Genomic DNA, 27,067 nt, shown 5'->3' with positions numbered 1-27,067 from the left:
CTCGGTGGCCACTCCCAGTCACCAGGCTAGTTGCCGTATTCTGGATTAATTGAAGTTTCTGAGTCACCTTTAAAGGTAGCCCCACATAGAGCGCATTGGAGTAGTCCAAGTGGGAGATAACCAGAGCATTCTGGCGAGACAGTCCGTGGGCAGGTAGGGTCTCAGCCTCTGTACCAGATGGAGCTGGTGGACAGCTGCCCTAGACACAGAATTGACCTGTACCTCCATGGACAGCTGAGAGTCCAAACTGACTCCCACCTGCACAGTTGCCCCATTCAGGACCAGGGAGTCCCCCACACCTGCCCGCCCCCTCTCCCCCCCAAAAACAGTGCTTCTGTCTTGCAGGAATCAACCTCAAACTGTCAGCTGCCATCCATCCTCCAACCGCCTCCAGGCACTCACACAGGACCTTCACCGCCTTCCCTGGTTCTAATTTGAAAGAGAGGTAGAGCTGGGTATCATCTGCATACTGATGAACATCCAGTTCAAACCCCCTGATGATCTCTCCCAGCGGCTTCATATAGATTTTGGAATATAGAACAAAACCACCCCCACTCTCCGTTACTTTCAAAGGAATGTGAAGGAGACTGAGACAATTCGGAATGTAATCTAACTGGAAAGATAACTGATTATAAATTTTCAGCTGAAAAGAGAAAAAGTATCTGCCAGCTGCAAGGTCAGAGGTTTTCCTATTAATCATTGGCAGTTTGGAATCAGACCGTTCTTCCTAGGTTGGAAAAAAATGGTGAGGACAGTTTATTTGTTGGAACAGAGGGGTCTCTAACAAGCTCTTCAATCATGGAACGAAGTGAAAGAGAAGTTTTTGGAAAATTGTGACACGACCACTTCCCCCGAGTCATGATGGGAAATATCAAGAGTTGGAAGAATGAAAGACACAACAACATATATGGTTGGGACAACATCATGGAGAAAAAATTATCCCGCACAGGAAAGAACAATGATTACAGACTAAGTGCCTTACTTGAAACTTTGTAAATTACTTAATATATTAACATGAATTGAAACCATAAGATTGTAGCCATTGTGCAAAGTATTATTATCTTGAAGGGAATGTAATTGAAATTATTAAGATTTTGGAACGCAGAAAATAAGAAGAAGAAGAAGAAGAGTTTGGATTTGATATCCCGCCTTTCACTCCCTTTAAGGAGTCTCAAAGCGGCTAACATTCTCCTTTCCCTTCCTCCCCCACAACAAACACTCTGTGAGGTGAGTGGGGCCGAGAGACTTCACAGAAGTGTGACTGGCCCAAGGTCACCCAGCAGCTGCATGTGGAGGAGCGGAGACGCGAACCCGGTTACCCAGGATTACGAGACTACCGCTCTTAACCACTACACCACACTGGCTGAAAACAAAGAGGGAGCATCAAATCTAGCATGTGAGGAGGCCACTTTAGCTAAATTGTATAATTTGGTATATTAATAATTGTTTTTAATAATTGGATAAAATTAATTGGAATTGTTATAATGAGGCTGTTATTCAAACGATATTGGAAAATCAATAAAAATAATTTTTTTTAATGGAAGTGTGGGATGGCAGCAGTTTGAGGAGAATGGTGCGTAGACAAGGAGGGATTAAAGGAGACACATGGGGTTCACAGCGCACATTAAGCTGAGATATGGGCAGGCCCTCATTCATGAGTAAGCCCTATTTACCTCTCTGGGACTTATCTATGAGTGAACACACATAGCCTGCTTAATTGCATGTGCAACTTTGTCCCCTGTCTTGGGGCATTTTTGATGTATCGTTTGAAATCACTGGAATACATTAAAGTGGTACCTCAGGTTAAGTACTTAATTCATTCCGGAGGTCCGTACATAACCTGAAACTGTTCTTAACCTGAAGCACCACTTTAGCTAATGGGGCCTCCTGCTGCTGCCGTGCCACCGGAGCACAATTTCTGTTCTCATCCTGAAGCAAAGTTCTTAACCTGAAGCACTATTTTTGAGTTAGCGGAGTCTTTAACCTGAAGCATATGTAACCTGAAGCATATGTAACCTGAGGTACTACTGTACAAACTCTCTCTCTCCCTCTCCCTTGCACGCTCTCTCTGTGTATGACTGTAACTGAACTACCTCAGCTTGAACTAGTCTCTTTGTCTCTTTCTTCACTCCAGGTCACAGATATGATGCTTCAGGACAAGCCTTATCCAGACTGGGGAAAGTCTGCCAGAGCTTTCTGGAAAAGGGGGAACACCAGGATCATTTTATTCTGGTAGGAAATAACCACAGTTCGATTATTGCAAATGGTTGTCTGTGTGCTTGTACAGAATATACCATGTAAATATATAATTCTGAACCACTTCCAAGGGTTGTAGCGCAAAACATCTGGAGGGTATCAGGTTGAGGAAAGCTGAGATAGATCCTTGGTCTGATCCAGAGTGTCTTTTCTTATCAGAATCAAATCAATAAATGTTCTGCTGTGTTTTACCATGATATAAAGTTTTCTTAACCTATTTTTACCTTGAAATAATTTGCCACAAATGTCTTGAATGTTAAATTGGATTAAGTGTAAGCAAGGCATCATTTCATCTTCAAAAATAAGCTGATCTAATGGGGATTTTTAAAATATAAAGGGTGACATAAGTGCCTTCATTACTTGCTGTGGGCAATGAAATAAAATTGCCTTAGGCAACACCACTCATTAAATAAAGACATTATTTATGGGATACATGCCAGGCATTCAATAACAGCCTTCTTAATAAGCAGAGTGAAAAAGAAAGATGGGCAAATAAGTAACGTTAAAAATTATAACCAAGTATTGTGACCCCTTAAAGACACGTGGTTGTAGAGGGAGAAATATAAGCAGGAAATGCAAAAAATACAGACTGTGACAATTATATTATAGTTTAACCATATATAAAATAGCTACAGTGACCATTCACAAAGCAGTGTTGATGAAAACACAAACACAGCCACTCTGGGCGGCTTCCAACAAAATATTTAAATACAATAGTCCTTCAGATATTAAAAGCTTCCCTAAACAGGGCTGCCTTCAGATGTCTTCTAAAAGTCTGGTAGTTGTTTTTTTCCTTTGACATCTGGTGGGAGGGTGTTGCACAGGGTGGGTGCCACTACCAAAAAGGCCCTCTGCCTGGTTCTCTGTAACTTCGCTTCTCACAGTGAGGAAACCGCCAGAAGGCCCTCGGCGCTGGACCTCAGTGTCCAGGCAGAACAATGGTGGTGGAGATGCTCCTTCAGGTATACTTGACAGAGGATTTGAACTTTAGATTCCCGGGTCCGATTCTAGCAACCCAACCATTCTACCACCCTGGCTTTCTTAAGCCCATTGATTTAAATGGGTCTGCAGTAATGGGAAATAGGTCCAAACTGGGAATGAACCATAACTTAGACAGAACCATTCCTCCCAATGGTGAAGATTAAACCCACTGGCTATGACCACATATTCAAAAGCCTTTGGGGAATTTATTGAAGTTTTCACAATGCAATAAACAAAACAAATTAATCTACTGGAAATGAAGAAAAGAAAGAAACAACCAACAAGATCCTCTTTAATCACTATATCTTAACTTCCATCCTCTACAGAGGAAGTTGTGTCCTTCCATTTCTGACCTGGGCTCATCCCTCTCTTCTCACAGCCTCTCACCCTGTGATATCTCCCAGGGCCACCTCTCGATCGACGGATGCAAATGAAATATTTCCCACCCCCATCTCAGAATGGCCCAAGCTGCTTGACTAAAGCGTTAATTTGAAAAAAGCTAATTGTGAAGAATCATTAAGGTAGGGATTCTTTAAGAGGCAAATTTGCAGAACACGTTGTTCCAAATTTACATCTTCCATATGCTTTTAGCAGCAATTTGCTTCCAACCTCCATTTTGGCAAATTTAATGTACTTCAGCTAGTGTTGCATATTGCTCAAAGAAGACGGGGAAATGAATATGGCTTATTCCAAACCATTCATCAATGTTAGCTTATAATAATAATAATAATTTATTATTTATACCCCGCCCATCTGGCTGAGTTTCCCCAGCCACTCTGGGTGGCTTCCAATCAAGTGTTAAAAACAATACAGCTTAGACGATCACATAGTTTACATATTTTATATTTATGCAACTTTTGTTCAACATGCCTCACTGTGCAACCTCTTATTTAAAAGCACCGTTTTGCATTTAATTAATTTAATTAATTTAATTAATTTGCATTTAATTTCTAGGCTCAGTTGAAGGTGCTCATGCTAGTGTTTAAAGCCCTGAACAACTTGGCCCCAAATATCTGAAAGAATATCTCCTTTCTTACAGTCCCCACTGGGTGTTAAAATCAGCAAAGGGGCCACCTTAAGAAGTTCAGAATGCTGGTGGGGATGGCCTAGGAGAGGGCCTTTCCTGTGGCAGCCACTGGCGGATGAAGAGGGGGGCGGGGGGAGCACACCGCTCCCAGCACCACGATCTCAGTGGGGTGCCATCGTGGCTGCCCTCCCACGCTGGACACCCCCAGGACACCCCCAGGACACCACCACCAGTCACGCCCCCCACCTGCTCTCCACCTCCCAGTGCTGGAGCACGAAGCTCTGCCACTGGTAGTAGCCCCAAAGCTGTGGAATGCCCTCTTCACACAGGTGCATCTGCTGCTTTCCCTATACAGTTGTACCTTGGTTGCTGAACGCCTTAGAACTCGTATGTTTCAGCTCCCGAACAATCAAAAACTGGAAGTGAGTGTTCCGGTTTTTGAATGATTTTTGGCAGCTGGATGTCCTGCCCCTGCAGCCAATCAGAAGCTGTGCCTTGGTTTTTGAATGGTTCTGGAAGCTGAACGGACTCCCAGAACACATTCTGTTTGAGAACTAAGGTACGACTGTACAGCTTTCAGCGACTGCTAAAGGTTCACCTCTTTTACCTGACCTTTGGCACCCTAGATGTCTGTTTTCAAGTCCCACCCCATTCCTGTGACTGCAATATATTTAAACTGTTTTTAATTCTGGATTTTCACATTGCTGTAACCAACCTTGGGACCTGCTGGTGAAAGGCAGTTAATAAAATTAATAACAAAATTAATACTAATAAAATTAAGAATAAGAATAAGAAGGATACCTGTGTAAGACTTTTGCAAAATCCTTAGGAGTAGAAGACACACACTTTGCATCTATGTGTACTTTAACTGACTCATTTCTGCTCAGGTAACCCATATCATGCTACAAAAGATAACCTAAGATGTTTTGTTGGGGGGGGGGGAATCAATCATCTTTTGCCGTGGAAGAATGAGCTGATAGCTGAGCAATATTGAGTCATCCAGTTTTACTTTGTACATGAGATGAAATAATAAGAACAAGGTGCTCAGATTTTGGCTTTCCATAATTACATGTTGTCTACCTCCAACAGGAAAAGCAATAGGTAGAACTTCAGATAGATTAAAATATCAGTAAATCACAAAATGTTAACAGCAGCTGCTGCGTAGGTCTCCTTCCTGTCTAATGCACCTCCTTTTTATTCTCTTTGTCCTCTCCCACCCCCATTTTGCTTTAAAACCCCATCACACAAAGACATCTTTGAATGGATGCCCAAAAATTATTAGAACAACAAATATGATGCAAACCTTTCACATCCATGGATTTGAGCTACCTTGCTCATGCCGCGTCTTTATGCTGAAGATTATACAATCTATTTATTGTACCGACGAATGCACTCAAAGGCCTAGCTTAAAGAGCCTTTAAAATAATGGTGTTGTCAGTAGCCTGGTAAGTGCCTCTCATCCTTTTGTGCTATTGCGCATTCACAGCCCTCTCCTCTGGAATTGGATTAGCTTGCCTTGTGATGAACCTTGACTCTAATTTATAGCAGTGCTTCCCGCGACACAAGTGTAAGCCTTTCTTGTTGCTAATGGGCAAATCCCCATGTGTTTCCGCGGAGTGACACCTGACTTTTAGAAGGGAGCGAGGGAAAGATGGAAAGGGGGGCGCTTTCAAAAGACAAACCCCCACATCTGAAGACAGAAAAATATTTTTGAGTATTCCTACTTCCCATCAGCATCCACTTTCCCCTGCCACAACGTAACATAAATTTGATTGCATTAACGACAAAGGCAGTCAGGGAAGAGGGGTTGCCCGAAGACTGCATTAAAATGGATCTGGCATACATTTAAATTGCATTAGTTGCTGGAGCCGCATTAGCTTAGCCGAATACATGTGGCTGAGGTGGAGAATATTACTAAAGCTTTCCCCTCCTTCCTTTTGATTAAACTTTCTCCTTGAAATAATTCTAATTGGTTGACCTCCAGAGTCCGCCTCTTTTCCTGGCTTTTAAGAAACAAGTTTTTTTTTTGATGTGTGTTCGTTTTTCTGTTGCTTGGTAGGATTGCTTTGCCCTTAGGTGGATTGAACTGAGCTACTCATTTGAATTCTCAGCACATCTGAAAAATAAATAGAATGAGAGATGCCTTTGATAAACGACACTTTTTTTTACTGAGACGTTTTTGATACTAGGTTAATGGATTAGCCCGGAGGGAGCTTCTGTGGGTGCCAAGGGCCTCTTGAATGCGAGTGACAATACTGACCATCACCTCCAGATCTCAAGAGATTTTCATGAGCGGTTTGATTATTGGCAGTTAGTACAGGATAGATGTCAAGGCCTGGTTGGAGAAGGAGAAGAGCTGGGAGCCACCAGCCCAAGAGTTCTCCAGTGAGGGCTCCAACTGGCTGGGTGGCAGCCTGCCTCCCAAGAGTCCCTCAGGGAACACTCTGAATATAACACCTTTGAGCCTGGGACACTGAGGAGCGGTCAACAGAAGGTAGATGATAGAAGCAGGAGACTTGAGCAATCAGTGTGTGTGTGTGTGTGTGTGTGTGTGTGTGTGTGTGTGTGTCAGGAGAAGGAGGGAGAAGCTCCTGCTGGCTCTTTTCCACCTCTGACACCCTGCTCCAGGAGAGTCCTGCACATTGCTGAGAATGTGTCATACATGCCCAGAGGAGGAGCTCCCCCTCTCAATCTGCCTGATAGGGATTCAGAGTGAGAGACCAGAGGAGAAAGGCTGTGCCCACAGCTTAGTTTCAGCAACACTTCCGTTGAGATGCCTTGGACCTTCAGGGCTGCACGGCTGCGGGAAACAACCCCCCTCTTGAGTTGACCATGCTGTAAGATCTGGACTCCCTCCATCCAAAGTCAGGTGTAAATATGTGAATGAAGCACATTTCTTAAAGCTATGTCATTTGGCGAGTCTCAATTCTCAAAGGAATACAGACCCTGGGTGAGTGCCGGGAACCCTCCTGGGATCTTGCCACAGCTCAGCAAAGACTGGGGTGGTGCCCAACTTTTGTAACAATGCTAACATCTCTTTGCATGGATGCTACATGTGTGATTGGGATGGATTGGCCAGCAGGCTTGCTAGCATGGAAGGAACAAGGCCTGCTGTTGTGTCCCTTGACATAGTGATGGTGTTTCCCCAACACGGCATCCTGTGTGAGGCAAAAAATGCCTCATGACCTGGGGGAAAGGGGTTTGAGTTCCAAGGTAATCTGAAACTATTTATTTAAAATATGGTGAAGGGCAGCTAAGAAATCCTCCTCATGCTGCTACTACTATTGCCATGATTATCATCAGAGGTGCCGACTTGGGCCCCAGACTATGGGTGCACAACTCCCTCATCATGACATCATGTTACACTGTGGGGGCTGCAGTGGTGCCTGGGTGGCCTCCGATGCACTTTTGAGGCCTCACAAGGCCCTGGACGCGACTTCTGGTTTCTTGTGGGAGCTGGCACCAGTGATCACTGTCATCATGTTATTATTGTGCCTACTAAGGAGAAATTTCAATCTCTTGACACTGTACAAGACCTTGATGACACAATTTCTTCCTTGTTTTACAGACTTCTGGACGGACGAAATCTGATCTGATTTAAAGTAGCACATACTGCAATACCTTTATTGCACCTACTAATTAATTCTTGCACCTAGTAATTTTGCCCTGTTCTTGTTCCGTTGGACTAGCATGGCTGCTAAATTCTGGTCTACAAAGTTATCAGAGTAGTCAGTGGTTGGAACAGGTGGAATTGCAGGGAATCTCTGCCTTACTACTCTCTCAGTGACCCATGAATGTTGTACTGTCACCGGAACTCAATACAAGCATATATAGCTTTCCAGATTGTCTTTAAACTATGCAGGCGTGATATCATCAGAAGCCAATTCCCGTCTTGTGTCCTTGAGTCAAAACAAATGCTATACGTCACAAGTGATTCCTTTCTTTCCTTAAGACAACTGTGTGTGAAACAAACATCTTTCTCTGATTGAGGAAAGAAAGAAACTCTTGGAACTGCTACAATATAATCTCTGGTTTAATAAATCCTTGCTACTCCATCCTTGCTACTCCATGGGCTTAATAAATCCTTGCTATTCCATGGGTTGGTTTTGGTTTTGGGTTTTCTTGGAGATTTATTTTTCATAGTTCTAAAAGGACACTGCTCCTCTGACCTGGCTCTGGAGGAATTCTTGTTCCAGGCAAGCCATCTGACTGTTGGCAGATATCTACAGCTTCTTCCTCTACCAGTCTAATCCCTTTGCTCCAGACGATGGTATTCCTACACCAAGGCAGATGGTGCTGCTGCAGCCAGCATTCCTTAGTGGGCAATAATTGGTAGGAAGCAGCTGTACATACAGGTCATCTCCAGACTATCAGTATTTTGAGGGTGGGGGATCCAGAGCACACCAGAAATCTAGGTTTGCACAGTTAAAGTGGATTAAAAATGCTCTGTTGCTCTGGCACAATAAATCCAGGGTTTTTAAAAAGCTGGCTTTCTGAGGTTAGGAAAGTGACAGGGAAATGCATAGAAAAGTGTGGGGAGAGTGAATGATTAACTGGAATATGTCTAACCACTGCACAAGCAAATCAGCATGAATGCTCACTGCTGTATAACCTCACTGCAAACTACGGTAATAATAATGAACGCTCATTGCAAACTGGACATAGTCTAACCTCCTCATAAACTTTGTGCAAGCAAATCAGAATCGATGTGCAATAAGCAGGGCACCTGGAGGAGCCCAGAGACAGGGGAGATTCAATCAGTCAAGGTAACACAGCAAAATCACATCCAAAAATGACATCTAAAGGGAGACAAAATATAGAGGTACTCATATATAGTTCTAGAAATCTCAAAGCCAAGGAAAATGAGCTTGATATTGGAAGAGAATATTTATAACAGGAAAATCTGGTAGAACGATGACAAGCAGTAGAATATATTTCTGTCTAAAGATGACATACAGAAGAAGACAGAATGACCGCTCCCCACTTTAAATGGGGGGTGTCCTTTGCATGGTCGCGCACAGCCCCTGGACCCTATTCGGCAACATTAGCACAGGCTTGGCTTCGCCTCCCTCCCAGGTGGGATACCTGGAGGTCTCCGCCTACCTCAGTCAGTTGCCCAATCCTGCCTGGGGAAGCATTGCCAAGGTGATCAGGCCAGGTAGGGGGAGGGTCTACTTGCCCACACAATAGAGGGAGGATCTTACCTGGGAATTGTCAGCTGGCTCCAGAGCTTCTCCCACCCTACCCACCCTCAGTTAAGACTTCTTTTGCAGATTAACCTTTTCTCCACAGGTTAGCAGGTACTGCTATGTCAGGGTCGCTGTTGAAGGGCCGGAAAGGAATTCCCCTGCATAGGCAGGTTTGCCTTTCCCGTAGCAAAACGTCACAACTTTGACAGTATCAGGCCTTGGGCGGAATCCTTTAGTCTATCTTCCCTGAATGGGGGGGCATGCAGCGGTGACCCCCCTCCTCCTTGCGGCGGTAATACTAGGGTTCCCCCGTTAAAGGGGTTGTTTGAGGGGAGGCATTGGCCATACGCCTAGAGGTCATCATTGCTCTCCCCTGCAACGGCGGCATAATGGGGGCAGGCTCTCTCTCTCTCTGCTTGAACATATGTTCTCAAGAGCCAGCCCTTACCACCCCCACTGGATAACCCTGATGTTCCCCAGATCCCCAGCGGGGGACTGGGAGGGATAAACGTCCAATGCCTGAGCCAAGGTCTACCCACATCTGAAACATAATAAAGTTGTGGCCAATTTTAATCCCATAGCACATTGTCTTGATTCGTTATTCCACACAGGGGCTGCCCAGGGTTTGGGGGACTCCGCCTGTCCATGCAAGGATGGGATACACTGGCATTTATTCATTCATCATTGAGCAGAATTCATTAGAAATCATGGGAAGAACAAATCCAGCCACATAATAATTATAGGTAGAGAGATCAGGCCAACAAGAAAGGGAATATACATAGCAGCTTTATAATCCCTTTTGTGGAAAAATGAAGCATGGTTATAATGTATTCGCTCAATAAAGTGCAGAAAAATATGATCCTATATATACTCCTAGGGACATTGTAAACTAGATATCTGAGGCTTAGAACAGTTGATCATAAAGCTGGCAAGAGGAGACAACCCTTGATTATTTGACAGGAATTCTACTTTGTCCATGGTGAAGCCTGGGGGCAAGGGAAGGTTGCTGGAGGCATGGAGAGAAGCAGCTGCTTCTTTCCGAAGAAGAGGCTGTGGGGTTATGCCAAAGGTCCTTCTGATACACCACCTTGTGCCCTGCAGTAGCCAAGCCTCTGGAAAGCCCAAAAGCAGAATGTGAGGAGAATGCCTGTCTCCTGTTGTTGCCCTCCAGCAACTGACACTCAAAGGTGGTTGTCTCTGATCCTGGAGGTAATACATCGCCCTCATGATGAGCAGCTATTGAAAGCCACATTCTCCTTTTAAGTCACTAGTGGCCATCACAGCCTTATGGTAGCAAATGCTGTACTTTAATTACTCTGTGTGTAAAAAGAAAAAAGAAAAAGAGCATCTTGTTGTTTGATCAGAACCTCATTCCAGTTGGATTCAGGATTGGCAACTGTAAGAGGGTGAAAACCTTTCCATCCATTTTTTTTGCACTTTACATGGTGTAACAAACCTCTACTATGACCCTCATTATGGGACGCAGGTGGCACTGTGGTCTAAACCACTGAGCCTCTTGGGCTTGCTGATTGGAAGGTCGGCGGTTCGAATCCCCGTGACAGAGGGAGCTCCCGTTGTTCTGCCCCAGCTCCTGCCAACCTAGCAGTTTGAAAGCATGCCAGTGCAAGTAGATAAATAGGCACTGCTACAGTGGGAAGGTAAACAGTGTTTCCATGCACTCTGGTATTCCATGGCACCAGAAGCGGTTTAATCATGCTAGCCACATGACCCAGAAAGCTGTCTGTGGACAAACGCTGGCTCCCTCGGCCTGAAAGCTAGATGAGAGCAGCAACCCCATAGTCGCCTTTGACGGGACTTAACCAGTCCAGGAGTCCTTTACCATTACATTTAACAGTGGTACCTCGGGTTAAGTATTTCATTCCAGAGGTCCATTCTTAACCTGAAACTGTACTTAACCTGAAGCACCACCTTAGCTAATGGGATCTTCTGCTGCCGCCGCGCTGCCGGAGCACGATTTCTGTTCTCATCCTGAAGCAAAGTTCTTAACCCGAGGTACTATTTCTGGGTTAGTGGAGTCTGTAACCTGAAGCGTCTATAACCCGAGGTACCACTGTACTTATGACCCCCATTAGTTGCTTTTTAAAAAAAATAAATGAAAAGCCCCAATCATTGTAGCCTTTCCTAAGTGAAGGTGCTTCAACCACTTGAGAAGGGTTGCTCCCTCTTCAGCTCTGCACATCCTTCTTGGGATATGCTTCCCAGAACTGTACCTTGGTATAACAGTATTACAATACCACAAGTTTTTCGTACTCTTATTTTCATACTGATCTATGGCATTGAATATGATTCCTCCCCCCACCCCTACTTTCTCACCCTGGATAGGCATTTTCACTGAGCCATATCCACAACAATCTCTTTCCTGGCTAGCCACCACAAGTTCAACTGCCATGAGCGGATATGTGAAGTTAATATCCTTTGCCATGTATGCAACCCTGTCCCCTTCTTACACCCCTTTTCTCTCCCATCAGCACCGGATGCTTAGCACAGCACAGGGGTGCCAATTTGAATAAAATATTGAGGGACCCCAGGTAAACCCTGCCCTGCATAATTGATCACAAGACAGGGTACACAGCACCATTTGAATGCCAATGCCCATCATCTTGTGGGGTGGGGCTCACCCCCTAGAAGTTGGCTCCTATGGCACAGCATGAGTTTGAAGGGAGAAAAATGATTTCCCCTCTCTTCCAGCCTGCTGTGCAAACTATACCTAGCATCTATTTTGAAGTTTCCTCTAAAAACAACAGACAGACAAACAACAATACTAGCCTATTCAGGAATCCTTGAATTCTATTGTGGAGACGATGTGGGCTGTCCATTCTGCCTCTGTCGCTTCCCATGTTGTGTTGAATATTCCAAAGTGAGGTTTAATCATGTCTGAACACACAGTTCTCCCCATGGTTGGAACTGGGTTCCTAATCTCAGGGGTGCCTGTAAAAATGCTCAACTGCGTGCATTTACAACCCTCGCTCCTTCGAATCTTCCTACTCAACACAGGAAAGGTCAAGGGTGGAGGAAGTGGGGCTGACATGTGACCCTATCAGGCACCGTCCACAGACTGAATTTAAGAATGGATGTTTTGAAGTCCTGATCTCTGACTGGAATTCTTCTAGAAGAGAATCAAAGGAATGATAGAACCTCAGAACAGTTACGAAATGAAGGGAATCCATTCATCCCTAAAAATAACCAGCAGCATGACTCAGATTTTTATAGGGCACCTGAAATCCTCTAAAAAGAGAAGTTGGCAGCAGAAAGTAACTTTACAGACTGTAGTCAGGGCATGCTGAAAGCTGAATCTGAATCACCTTACCAGCTTCTCACAACCAGATCTCTGTAGGGTTTTTAGACATTTGCCATCTGACTGCCAAATGCCCATTGATCAGCTGCCGCAGATTGACACGCAGTCGTATCAAATAGATATTATAGAAAGAAGCAACCTTGCGTAAGTCAGCTTAGCTGCAAAAGCTGTTAAAGGAATCAAAGGTGTGTGCTTTTTTATTTATCATTTCTACTTATAGCCAAATGGTTCTTCACCAAGTGGTCCAAGGGTGGGTTGAAAAAATGTCATAATGAAAACAAGAGTAATTTAAGGTAAAGGTAAAGGGACCCCTGACCATCAGGTCCACTTGTGACTGCTTCTTGGGTTGCGGCACTCATCTCGCTTTATTGGCTGAGGGAACTTTATTGGTCAAGTGGCCAGCATGACTAAGCTGCTTCTGATGAACCAGAGCAGTGCACGGAAACGCCGTTTACCTTCCCGCCGGAGTGGTACCTATTTATCTACTTGCACTGTGTGCTTTTGAACTGCTAGGTTGGCAGGAGCAGGGACCAACCAATGGGAGCTCACCCCATTGCAGGGATTCGAACTGCTGACCTTCTGAATGGCAAGTCCCAGGCTCTGTGGTTTAACCCACAGTGCCACCCATGTCCCTAAGAGTAATTAATAACATAAAACCACCATGTATTTTAGTTTAGCAATATCTTCAGCATATATTTCTTTTTCTGTGTGAGATTGGGTGTAATTTGTTAATAGTGGATCACGACCTTGCCAGTGGTGGTGCCCACATGTTGGAACAGCTTCACCCAAAATCTCTTCCAAGCTACAGCTTTGTATACTTTTTTTCTGGGAAGCAAAATCCTCTGTGGTTATGGTGGTTATATTAGTACTGTACAGCATGTTGTGGCAGCAATGCTTTCATGACCTCCTGACATCTGAGTCTTGCTGCTTACTAGGAGGAAGAGGGATAAGGTGGTAGGGACAAATGCATTGGTTGGATTGTACTTTGCTGGTATGTTTGTACTCCATTGACCTTCCCACTTCCTCACCCTTCCCATTCTCCCCACCAGTGTAAGCAGCAGTCACAGCTGCCAGCAGATCTGCACCACCACCCCACAATGCTGTGCGCTTCTGGCTTGTATGTTGTTTTGTTAGCATTTTCTGTTATTCTTCTACTGCATTCATTTTAGTTAGTCAAGTGAAGTCAGTTTGTGAGACTGGAGTCCAACCAATGTTGAAACAGAGTTGGCATCACTCTCATTCTTCTCAGAATTCTTTTTCTAAGGGAATTCTTTTAGCTTAATGCTAAAATAATTTATACATTTCGTGCACTCTCTGTTTAAACAGAACCTTAGGAAATAGTGTTTTGCATGTTTGTTTGAATGAACCCTAGACGATAAACCTATCTCCAATTATTTAGTTTCATTTTGAGGCGAAGAATGCATAGCATTTCCCAAAACAAAGTAATTGAGAAGATCCAAGTGCAGATGAAAGAATATGTAACGTGATATTAATGTTTCAAAGAAGGGTGAGCTATGCCTTTCTCTTTCAACTTCTGATTATGAAAGGGATGTGAGTGGGTTATTCCTTTGCAACCCATCATTTTCGTTTCATCAGTTATTTCTAGAAAAGCTTTCTTCATAGACAGGAAGCATGTGTGTGTGTGTGTTTGAGACACTATAGAAATTCCACTTTTGTCATCTGCCACACAGCATTCCAGAGATTACAACATATTTTGGCTGGCTTCAGAAAAAAACAAAACCATACACTTTGTTTTAATCTATACACAACTTCAATTAGTGTTCAGGTCAGTAAGTGGTAAGACGTTTATGGAATCAATCATTTTGGGTTAAGGAGTATGCAGGCTACAGGCTTACTAATGGAATGGCAATAATGCCTGGAACTTCTCCAGAACCGTCAAAGTCTCAATGGAACAATTAAATATGTATGAATAATGTTTGCAGTGAAGTTCAAACACATCAGCCTGAGGCTTTTATTTTGGGTTTTAATTTATTCACCATTCCCGCCCCCGCCCCCTCGCAACTACTGGATGATCCAAAAACATTTTGGAGATCTCTGCCAGCTACATCACATACAGTATAAATGTACAAATTCTGACTGACTCACAAAGCTGCAGTTATTTTTTCTACATCATTATTTCAGGAAACAGAAATAGATCCTGAAATTGGTAAAGCTTCTCTGCAAGATCCTTATCTTCCTTTCGCACACCATTGACTCTCTTGTCATCCAAGGGTTCTGCTACTAATGTCTTGAATATTTCATTGTTGTTGGCCTTCATGTTTTTGTCAATGTTTTTAGCAATTATTGCACCAATGAGTTGTTGCTGAATACACTTGAATATAGCTGCAAGAAGGAGGAAGACTTATGGTACATTTCAAATAAAGGAACTACAGTGGTACCTTGGGTTACATACACTTCAGGATACATACACTTCAGGTTACAGACTCCGCTAACCCAGAAATAGTACGTCGGCTTAAGAACTTTGCTTCAGGATGAGAACAGAAATTGTGCTCCGGCGGCACGGCAGCAGCAGGAGTCCCCATTAGCTAAAGTGGTGCTTCAGGTTAAGTACAGTTTCAGGTTAAGAACGGACCTCTGGAACGAATTACGTACTTAACCCGAGGTACCACTGTAAGGAGGCTATTTATTTATTGATGAAACATTTAAACTCAGAGTTGGTTAATCCCCCCTTCCCTTTCTCAAACACCCCCATACCATACTCTTATCTCTCATCTGTAAAGAGAGCAGTGCAAGTGTTGTACATATACAGGCATTGACTGGATCATGTCCTATGTTGTTGTTTTTTTAGCCCTTGTGCTTATGTAACATGGATCAGAAATTTATTTATTTGGTTAGCTATCCGTTGATTTATTTAAAATTTATTAAAATATTTGCATCTTGCCCTATTGGTGAAAAAATCACAATGCCACGAAACAAGAATGCAACACAATCAGCATCAACAAGCAAAGTAATAATAACATCCCAGTTTACGGATACTTTTTTGATGGGTTTGGTGCATGGAATAGAACCAGTCAAGTGATAGCTTTCAGGTGTATGGAATGATAGAGAAGAAACACATCACAAGCTGGTCACATCCCATCCGCCCCCTTTCAAGTAAGAAGTGAATTAAGCAGAGTCAAAATAATACCTGCCTGGAGTTGAAGAGCCGCTTGAATGAATGCCATCAGTTTGTTTGTCTCACGTGAGTTTATGCAACTGATGTGTTAGATAACTGAGTCAAACTGAAGGAGAAGGAGGGGAAATCCCTAGAATGATTGGGGCCTTCTGATTTGACTTTGTTTAGGAATGACTGCAAAAAGCAACAGCTTGGACAGCTGGTACACAAAATTTGATAAAAAAATTCCTTCCAGTAGCACCTTAAAGACCAACTAAGTCAGTTCTTGGTATGAGCTTTCGTGTGCATGCACACTTCTTCAGATACACTCTGAAGTGTGCATGCACACGAAAGCTCATACCAAGAACTGACTTAGTTGGTCTTTAAGGTGCTACTGGAAGGAATTTTTTTTGTTTTGACTATGGCAGACCAACACGGCTACCTATCTGTAACAAAATTTGATGAATTTCATAAATCAGTTCAGGCATAAGAATACGAGAAGAACCCTGCTGGATCAGAAAAAGGGCTCATCTAGTTCCCCGTGCTACTCCTAATAGTGGCAAACCCCATACCCATCAACTGCCCTGTGAAAAAAGGGACATCCTGTTTTTTCTTGCGAGAGGACAGCAGCCCAAATGGCTACCATGATCTCACGTGATTTCAGGCCGCACTTTTTAAGGGCATGGCACCCAAAACCACACTTTTTGGGGAGCCATATCTCATGTGGGTCATATGTCTTATCCTTCCAGGAGACTGTGAGCTCATCCAGCAAAGGCAATGCCACAGTCCCGAACTAGGATTGGTCCTAAAAACTCAGTAGTGTAGAGCACATTTGTTACATGAACAAGGTCCCTTGTTTGATCCCCATCATCTTCAGGTAGGTCTGGAAAGGACTTTTTGCCTGATGCCCTGGAGAATCACTGCCGATCAATATAGACAATGCAGGACTCGATGGTGTAATGTACTGATTCAGTATAAGGCAGCTTCCTATGGTAAACAGTGATAGCAAAAACCTTTGCATGAGAGCCTGAAGATGATACAGTTGAGGTGATCACATAGTCCATCTATCTGGTCGAAGGCAGGACCCTCTCTCATTTCTGGGTGACCTACCATCAATATGTCTTTGCTGGGTTAAGCTTCTTTGGATTGATTGATTGACCTGCATGCATCTCATAAACATGCTCAGACACACTGTGGATTCTCCACCAGAAGATTCAGAAATAACCTTTGGTACTGCTGTCAGTGGTAAGGCAAACAAGCCTTCATTCTGCTTGATGTCCTGGGCCATCAGCATAGAACTGCATATGATTTCCAGAGCGCTGCATTTATGATTCACAAAGCAGCATTTGTACCAGCATCCAGTTCAGAGGCTCCAATAGAAAAAGACCTCGGAAATGAAACGAGTTCTTCAGAACTTTAGTGATAATATTTCCAGATAATTGCCATTCTTTGCAGAGCAATATAATAGGGTCAGCTATTATTCTGTAGGTCAGCAGTTCCTTTTCTGCACCTTTCATTTCAGATGTTAAAGATACTTGAAATAGATTTTTGGTTTAGAACACTGTGGCTCCAGCACGTCACCGATATCAGATAATAGTTCCAAATGTTACTAAGGGAACTCGCCCACAGACTTTTCCCTTTATTAGAAATCACTTATTGTTCTCCCTACCTTACAACCCTTTCCTGTCCATGGCTCAAACCCACAAGACTCCCAACCATTAGGAATCTTCGCCACTTGGAAATAACACTTTCAGGCACCCCTGTTAGTTCAGCTGGTTCCTTTGTTGTTGATTCATACACCTCGAGTAATGGGATTTTCCAATAATTAGACTTAGTACTACTGGCAAAGCATCTGAGCAAAACCAATAGTTTAAGAGGATTGCTGGTAATGTAATTACTTGTGGGAGATGTATGGATATGCCCCATATGAAAACAATATAATCCTAATGTGTTATTTTAGTGATACCATTAGCAGAATGACAGTTTCTGCTCCAGTAATGACATGCACCACTGACTGATAGTGGCACGGGGAAGCAAAGGCAATTTATCTAAAGTAAACAGTAAAGCAAAGCCAAGTGTGGTTGAAAACTCAGTTTCAGGCTCCTATTAAAGCAAAACCCAAACGCTAGCAATCTTGGAGTAGATTTAACGTTCTGTTATTGCCAGTGGTTTCGTTCGTTTCTTTCTTGTAAATGGCTTCAAACGATTCCTTCTCTTGTGTCTACAATGGGTAAAGGCATTTATGCTCTGCTTGCACCGAGGTCCTAAACACACCCTATGTACAAAATAATGATCCTTGTGTTGTTATATTAAAACCTGTACCTTGCATGTCATGATAAAGGGCTGAGAGTCCAACTCTGAAGGGTCTGTCCCTGAGAAAAAAGATGTGGGAGGAAGCTCGCCAATGTGATTTAAACTCCAGGGTCCAATTTTGTAAAGGCTGTTTTGCCTTCATAGCTCCGTCCCAATGATGATTGATGATGGTTAGGTCCCCTGCAGCAAAAGCTGAAATTCAAAATTTGCTGGCGCAGCAGGTCTCTGTGTTCTGCAGTCCTTGGCCAGTTGGAGAGGGAGACAATACACTTGACCCTTTGCATCTAGAGAGGGTTTCCTCACTGCATTCGGTTGTTTCACTGAAAAGCGACTCACCTTTCTCAGGTGTGGTCAAACTCTTCATAACCTAGACTTTTGTTTCTTGCAGGGAACATTCTGTTGTCATAAGATCACCATTCGGTGCTTAGAGTGGCTCCCAACATGAAAAAATACATAAATCTGTACGTTATAAAATATAACAAAATAACCAATAAGTTAATGAAAGCATATCATTAAGGAATATTCAGTAAAATGTAACACTCCCCTTACAATTCGCAATAAATTCCAGCAACGATATATACAAAAACATAACCACAAAAGTGGCAAAAATATTGCTTCACCAATACCAAATCTTGGCTCCAACAGAAGCCCGTAAACACCCCCCCCACCCCCACAACACCCCCTGATCTTTTCTGGAAAGGGTGCTTTGAATTTAATATTGTAAACTACATCCCTTGAGGGGCCTTCTGGTATTGTATGGACCTGCCCACCGATGATGATGATGATGATGATGATGATAGCAATAATATTCCAGGCAATTCTATTTTCTCCAAAGTTCAGAAAAGACAAAAAAAAAAAAAGACCTCAAAACTAATCACACAAATTCTAAACCCAGTCTCCAGTTTCTTAATGTTTCTGTTCGTTGTTATTGAAAATACAACAAATCCTATAAATTTTGCAACTGATATGCCCAATACGACAAAGAAACTCGAATATCTTTTAAAAAGTATTTATTATTTTCAGTTATATACATTTCAATAGTTTTCCAGCCATTTTAACATTTCAAAACTCGACTTCCTTCCTCCTCTTTCTGTGGTCCCTTAAATTTATTTTTATCGTTTTCCTGCATATTCTAAATTAACTTAACATATTCTTTTATTCATCTACATTAATTATATACTGTTATGAAACTGCAGGTTATTTCAATAATCCTGCTAATGTCCTTATCTGTTTACAATTTGTTTGTAAATATTCAATAAACCATTTCTTTTCTTTTATAAAAAAAGTGTGTTATCTTGATTTCTTATTTTTCCAGTAAGTTTCACCATTTCTGCATAGTCCATAGGTTTTTGTTTTATAAAATTTATTTAATTTTTAGATTTTGAAATTTACAAACAGTTATCTAACAACCAAAACACGTTTCCATATCTATATTATAACCAATATCTATTGCCCAATGTATCATTGAAGATTTTACTTCCTCATCCTTTGTTCTCCATTCCAGAAATATCTTATACATTTTAGACAGCACTTTACATTCCAACACATCTCTCTCCCATTGGAGAAGAAACTCTAATATCTTGTCTGTAGCCAACAGGTTTACACTCTACTGGCTGTAGAAAAGAGGCCATAATCCAGAGTTTAAATTAAACTAGTTTTGGAAGCACATTAAGCATAATGGGACATCTGTGCAATCAGTTCATTAGAGATGGTTATTGGCAAGTGGGAGTGGAACTTTTACAAGGCATTCCTATCGGAGCTCATTGGACTAAGATCTTTCTTGCAGGCTGTGACCCAGAAGGCAATGTCAGCTGCTGCCATTAATATATCATGAAATATATTTGAATGTGAAAAGCTCTTTAATTTACTGTGTTTTATTAAAACTTTCAGAAAATTAGCAATAAAAAGTTTTTAGGCAGGTTTTGGAGTATTGCAAAGGAAAGGATTTCCACTGTTTCATTTGACTATACAGTGGTACCTCGGGTTAAGAACTTAATTTCTTCCGGAGGTCCATTCTTAACCTGAAACTGTTCTTAACCTGAAGCACCACGTTAGCTAATGGGGCCTCCCACTGCTGCCACACTGCCGGAGCACAATTTCTGTTCTCATCCTGAAGCAAAGTTCTTAACCTGAGGTACTATTTCTGGGTTAGCAGTGTCTGTAACCTGAAGCGTATGTAATCCAAGGTACCACTGTAGTATTTTTTAAAACAGTCCACAAAAGGCCTCTATTCTCCTATAAAAAGTTCATTTTGATCTCTTAATTTCACTGCCATCTTTGCCATTTCTGTGTAGCCCATTACTTTCCAAAAGCCACTCTTCCTTCGTTGTGACCTGCGCTTTCCATTTCTGTATATATAATATTCTAGCTTGTTTGGAGGTTCTAGCTTGTTTGGAGGTTCTAGAGACATCACCTTGCCAACAAAGGTCCGTATAGTAAAAGCTATGGTTTTCCCAGTAGTGATGCATGGAAGTGAGAGCTGGATCATAGAGAAGGCTGATCGCCGAAGAACTGATGCTTTTGAATTATGGTGCTGGAGGAGACTCTTGAGAGTCCCATGGACTGCAAGAAGATCAAACCTATCCATTCTTAAGGAAATCAGCCCTGAGTGCTCACTGGAAGGGCAGATTCTGAAGCTGAGGCTCCAATACTTTGGCCACCTCATGAGAAGGAAGACTCCCTAGAAAAGACCCTGGTGTTGGGAAAGATGGAGGGCACAAGGAGAAGGGGATGACAGAGGATGAGATGGTTGGATAGCGTCTTCGAAGCTACAAACATGAGTCTGACCAAACTGCGGGAGGCAGTGGAAGACAGAAGTGCCTGGCGTGCTGTGGTCCATGGGGTCACAAAGAGTCGGACATGACTAAATGACTAAACAACAACAACAATATTCTAGCTGCTATTGTCAAGTGCATAAATAGTTTAGTCATCTTCTTTGGAACCTCTTTCCCTATTATGCCTGCAAGGGAGAGTTTTTCAACCTTTCTGAGTCCATGGCTCTCTTGACCAACTACCTTCTTTCTGCAGCAGCCTTGTGGGAATCAGGAGTCCGGTTATGTCACCCCTTGCCTGCAGAGCTGGTAGCCTCTCGCCCTTTTTCAAACACCCTTCCTTGTGGAGTGTTCCCTCAGCCTCCTCTCCTCTTCCCTCACCTTGGGAGTCCTCCGTGCAGCCACTGCTGCTGCCCCTGGTCTCTGAGCTGCCCCCTGCCCCAAATAAAGGTGCTCCCTCACACTGCCCCATGGGGCCAGCCCCAGATGTTTGGGGAGCTTGTAGGCAGGGCTGCTGCAACAAACAGCTGTGCAAGCCTTTGGGAGGCAGAGGCACAAGAGGGCATCAGAGGAGGGAGGGTAGGAAGGAAGAGGGACAGAGGCCATGTTGCCCACAGCTCCCATGACCACCATTCAAGGCACCCCAGGGTGCCATGGCACACTGGTTAAAAACCACTGTTGTAAGGAAAGCTTCTGATATTTGGGGAATAGTCCATTTGAACATTTTCTTCATAAAATATAGCCATTTCTGGAGGTGAGGCTATAAGCAAGAAACAGAACGGGGCTAAAAGATGTGGGTCCCAGTTGCGCCCAATAAATGCTGAAGTTGACCCCACCCATAACAGATTGCTTGGTCATTTGAGCAGGATAGTGACTTACTTTTGACACAACCCGGAATCCTGTTTTTCAGCTTTGTGGCCTCTGAGTAGAGTTCCTCCTGAGAACATACGACCTAACTTTAGAGATGTTACCTTTTGTCCTAGTGAGATGGTCTGGATCAAGGAAACAATCATTCCAGCCTCTCCAGGTATAATTAAGAAAACACAGCAGAACAAATTTGGACAGTTTGCTTAGTGATGTTCGTTCTTTTCGTTAAAGGGAAAGAGAAAGAAAAACAAACTGTTTTTAAGAACTTAGAGAGCCACTCTTTTGAAGCAAATGGCTGTTAAAATTAAAAATCAGCTCCACCATTTCCTGCAGTTGATGCTGAACAAAGTGGTAGAACTCACGTCTTGTTGTATTACACTGATTAGAAAGAAACAGTATTTTCTGCAAACGATAGACAGTGTAGGATGGGTCAAATTATCCCACAGTTCCTCAGTGTAATGTTCACCACACCTTCCTAGGGTGAACTGCTCCACACTTTGGAGTCATCATTCATCTAGGCTACTAAAATATAATCTGAATATTTCTCTCTGTGAATCATTTTTCAAATTGCTTTCTGCTGGAGTTTAGTCATTAAGTTTCATTTTGGCAGCTGAACAGGGGAAAGAGTTCTAGAAAGCCTATAATTCACAGAAAGCTCAGGTTATCATTCCACACATGCTAGGGTAAGGACAGAGAATATTTTTCACAAGAACCATGAACTTTTCATAGGCTGTTTCTCTATGTCATAGATAGGAAATGCTGGTATTTGCAAGTTAAAGCTTAAGGCTGAGGAGTTTAATTTAAATCAGCTGGTGTTTGAAATAGATAAACACTTTTCATTTGGGCAAATGATGGCCAAGGCAAGTTCAAGGACACTTAAAAAAATACGGTGCTCTCTAAAATCTAATGTTTCACCGTGTAATGTATTTACCTAATCTGATTTCCCCCCCTGCATAAACCTATGTTTTATGCATACTCTAAGTGTTTCTCCACTGAATTAACATAAATATCATTTTTAGAATTTAATATGAATATTAATGAAAATAAGATCAAGTGACATTTGGCATTTTGAGTAATAACTAACAGCACCAAAAACCCAGTGCTCTAGTTCGGCTGCTTATAATTTTAATCTCAAGTGACATGCAACTTAGTACTTCATAGTACCTGATGATATAAAATGTGTTACTTTATGCCTCATTACCTACTCATTTCATTTTTTTTGTAAGCTTTGAAGGCCTTTTGAAATCCGCAGCAAAACTTTTAATTTCAGTAACTATGCAGCAGAACTCAAAGATTCACTGGAATGTCATTTAGTGCCAAAGTGATTTTCAAGTTCAATTAACAAATAAAAATGAAAATGAAATGAATTCACACATATTAGGATTCATAAAAGGGGAGAAGACCACAAGTAAAGATCTAATCTTTCCACCAGTGTGTTCGGCTATTGACTCTGAATTAATGGACTCTGTCCATCTTAAAGGTATGAGCCTTAGGAAATGAAATCTGTCACACAGAACATGGGTCATTAGTTGGGCTACAGCATTTGATTTCTTCCCTAAAAGCAGATGGAAGAGGGGAGAAAATGCAATAAATGTATATCAGGTGCAAATATATGTACAGTGGTAACTTGGTTCTCAAACTTAATCCATTCTGGGAGTCCGTTTGACTCCCAGGACGGTTCGGAAACCAAGGCATGGCTTCCAATTGGCTGCAGGACCTTTCTGCACTCAATTCGAAGCCGCAGAAGCTGTGTCAGAAGTTCGGGTTCCAAAAAACGTTAGCAAACTGGAACACTCACTTCCGGGAGCTGATTTGTTTGGGAGCCAAGCTGTTTGAGTACCTAGGTACCACTGTATATGAAAGCTACTGCTTCTCAGCCTAATCTACTTCACAGGGGATTAAATGAGGAGGGGAAGACCAATAAAAGGTGATAAATAAATGCAATAATTAAAATAAATAACTAAATGTATGGTTTTTGAGACGCGGGTGGTGCTGTGGTCTAAACCACTGAGCCTAGGGCTTGCCAATTGGAAGGTCAGCGGTTCAAATCCCTGCAACAGGGTGAGTTCCTGTTGCTCGGTCCCAGCTCCTGCCAACCTAGCAGTTTGAAAGCACGTCAAAGTGCAAGTAGATAAATAGATACCGCTCCAGCAGCAAGGTAAACGGCGTTTCCTTGTACTGCTGTCTGCGGACAAACGCCAGCTCCCTCAGCCTATAGAGTTGTCTGCAACTGGACCTAACAGTCCGGGGTGCCTTTACCTTTACCTATGGTTTAAAAATTAAAACATAATGCATTAGTCAGCAGTAGCCTCTTCTCTTTTTATTTTTATTTACATTTTATTCAGCAGTTCTCGTGAGAGACTTTATCCACCATCACACCATCATTTACAAAAACTGCACCAAATTATATCGTGTTTTCAGGATTTAAGATGTAATTTGCCACGCAGATGCAATTTTCTTAGTGAGCATCAAAGCTGGGCAATGAGACGTTTAGATGTGCATCTATGTGAATGAACAAGAGGTTTGTTTATGGAGCAGATTCATATTCTCCATTTCAAGGACAGTCCTCAAAATGGCTGACAACATTTACGAACTTCAAACAGAGCCCCTAAAAACTGCACACTTGAAACAACAGCAACCAGCTTTGCTGAAGCAGGAGTTTGCTTCTGATGTTCTTCCCCACAGGACAGAGGATGTGGCCTGAGTTGGGGGTTGGGGGCTGTCCAACTTGAACAGTCTTCACCTGTGCTGATTTACAGAGCGCAGTGTGACAGGTCCCTGTCCTCCTGAGGGTCTTACAATCTGAAAGTCAACCTCAGGGAAAGAACATAGGAAAGGAAATGGAAACAAGAATAAACAGAAAAAGTATGTTGCATATGCTTATGCTTAGTTACAGCCATTGGTGTTTGCCCCTGAAGAAATAATATTTTTGTTTGTGTTTCTAATTTGCTGTACATTGCATAGAGGTGATTTATATATTGAGCATGAAGGAATGGTGTGAAAAGTAAAGTAAGGACAAAAAACACTCTGCATCACCTCAAGAAGCCATTGTCAGGGAGCCGACAAGGAGGACAGGTCATTGGCAGATCAGAGAAAGAGAGTCCCCCCATGAAATAATACACACGGACCCAGAATTAAGGTTGATGGGTAACATTAAGGCCACAACTTTATTGATTGCAAATTAAATGTGAGTGGTATTGGCATAGGCATTGACTGAAGACTAGAATGGACTACTGCCCCAGTTGATAGAGGCTATGTAGGTAAACCCATCGGGGCAGCAACATCGGAGTTTTGCCCGACAGAAGCTTACCGCGAGGTTCCTGTGATCCCGGCATGTCTCTAGCCCATCAAGCAGACTTCAGACAAGATCTGGGACCCCCAGATTCCTTTAACGGAATACCTTTTGATCATTTAGGGGCAGGTAATGGCCACACCTCCTCTCCAAACACAAAATTAAGCCAATGCCTAACCACCAAACCTGGAAAGGTGTGATGATTGCTAAGGGGGTAGGCAAAAAACCAAGTGGCCAGTGCCAATTTGCCAAATGATAAACATTCCTACCCGGCCCCTGTCCCAAGACAGGCGACTCACACATAGTCCAAAGCAAGGCAGAGAACCTATACTAAGGATGGGAGGGTGGGTATTCAGCAGTGCCAATAAGGTGCCTAGGGCACTCTTGCACTGATGCTTATATGTTTAGGGAAGTTTTTAATATTTAATGCTGTACTGTTTTTAACATTTGATTGGGAGCCTCCCAGAGTGGCTGGGGAAACTCAGCCAGATGGGTGGGGTATAAATTATTATTATTATTATTATTATTATTATTATTATTATTATTATTATATTCCTTAACCACCCCCACCCCTTTCTTGATTGGCTGTGACCTGTGATGCCTATTTAAAGAAATGAAACTTAGACCTAGAAATGAAATCTACTTAGTCAGGGGTGTGTCCAGGCGCCCAGGCGCAAGAAGGACCGCCTTCTGAAGACGATCCCATTTGGCTAACATAAAATTGGTTTATTAAGGAAGCATAACAGAGAACACACAGAGACTTCTAAGGGTTGCTCCTGTCTAGATGAAGCAGTTGTCTGGACTGGTTTGTAACTCTCTCTTCAATCCCTAGCCCTCTATATCAGGCCCCTCCCTCTGTCTACGGCAAGCCTCAAGGGACCCTCTCTGTGTCTGCCTGGCTCTCTGCTCAGCAATTTACAATAGATGCCTCATTCTGGGAGTGGGTCAGCAGGCTGTCTTGCAGGCTGTTGACAGAGAGGTTGCCAGGGTGGCTCTGTGGTACAACTGCCAAGTCTCATTCCCTGTGTTGGGGCACCTGCCAGTTTCTTCCTCTTCATCATCCTTCAAGCTCCCAGCCTCCAGTACTTCCCAACTCTTCCCCTCTTCTGGGGTGTGGCTGGTTTCCCACCACCAGGAGCCAGGATTGAAATCCTCTGGGCTTACCTGGGAGGCTTTTGGTTCAGCAGCTTCCAGCATTTCTCATCCAGCCAGTCCCTGAAAGCCATTCAATATTACCCTGTTCCACCATCCCTCTCTGCTTTTAGACTAGCTATCTGGTTAGAGATCTCTACAGAGCATGTGTGTCTTAGATGACCACGAGTATGAGAATAAATGAAAATAATAAATAATTTTTGAAAACTGGCACCACTACACTGGCCTCTGTATTCCCCACCCGCTTCCGATTTAAGGTTACATTCTTGACAATGTCTTTCCTCATTCTGCACCACATTATTAGAATTCTTGGAGAATTTCTTTAATTATTGTAGTAAAGGCTCTTTTCTAGGAGCAATGAATTAGACTACATTTCCAAATAATTAAAATTGAAGTATTTATTGTGAGCTCATTTGATGCAAAGTTCCTTCAATTATTGGGTTACATAAAGAGGTAAGAATAAAGGATAATTATTTTTTATGGGTAATTTATAATAAGGATAGTAAATGGGTATATGTGATTAAGATGAATAGATTGTAATTGAATGGTGGTGCGTTGGATGGGGTATTTATATATGCAATTTATACAAGTCTGAAATTAATTCATTAATTGATTAATTAATTAATTAAAATGCATTCCCCTCAATCTAGCAGAAGAGAAAGGAATGAGTTGTTGCTGCCATGGATACAGAATGCTTGCGAAAAGTTAATGGAGAAACTATTCATTGGAATGGGCAACACTAATCATTGTCTTTCTTTAAGACCATCTAATCTAAGATGGCAATTAAA

General features: G+C 42.6%; 1 protein-coding gene across 4 annotated transcripts in view; it reads left to right on the top strand.

Moving 5' to 3' along the window:
* TMEM117 (transmembrane protein 117) overlaps positions 1-27,067 on the top strand; it is a 208,887-nt gene that overhangs the window by 124,053 nt on the left and 57,767 nt on the right. For all 4 annotated transcript variants that reach the window (XM_083699329.1, XM_083699328.1, XM_083699327.1 and 1 more), the window contains exon 5: positions 2,135-2,232. In XM_083699329.1, the coding sequence (XP_083555455.1) occupies positions 2,135-2,232 (98 nt within the window). The remainder of the gene's footprint in view (positions 1-2,134; positions 2,233-27,067) is intronic.

The sequence above is a fragment of the Podarcis gaigeae genome, assembly GCF_964106915.1.
Source record: "Podarcis gaigeae genome assembly, chromosome: 10".
Classification (NCBI taxonomy): domain Eukaryota; kingdom Metazoa; phylum Chordata; class Lepidosauria; order Squamata; family Lacertidae; genus Podarcis; species Podarcis gaigeae.
This window is presented reverse-complemented; position numbering and strand designations above follow the sequence as displayed.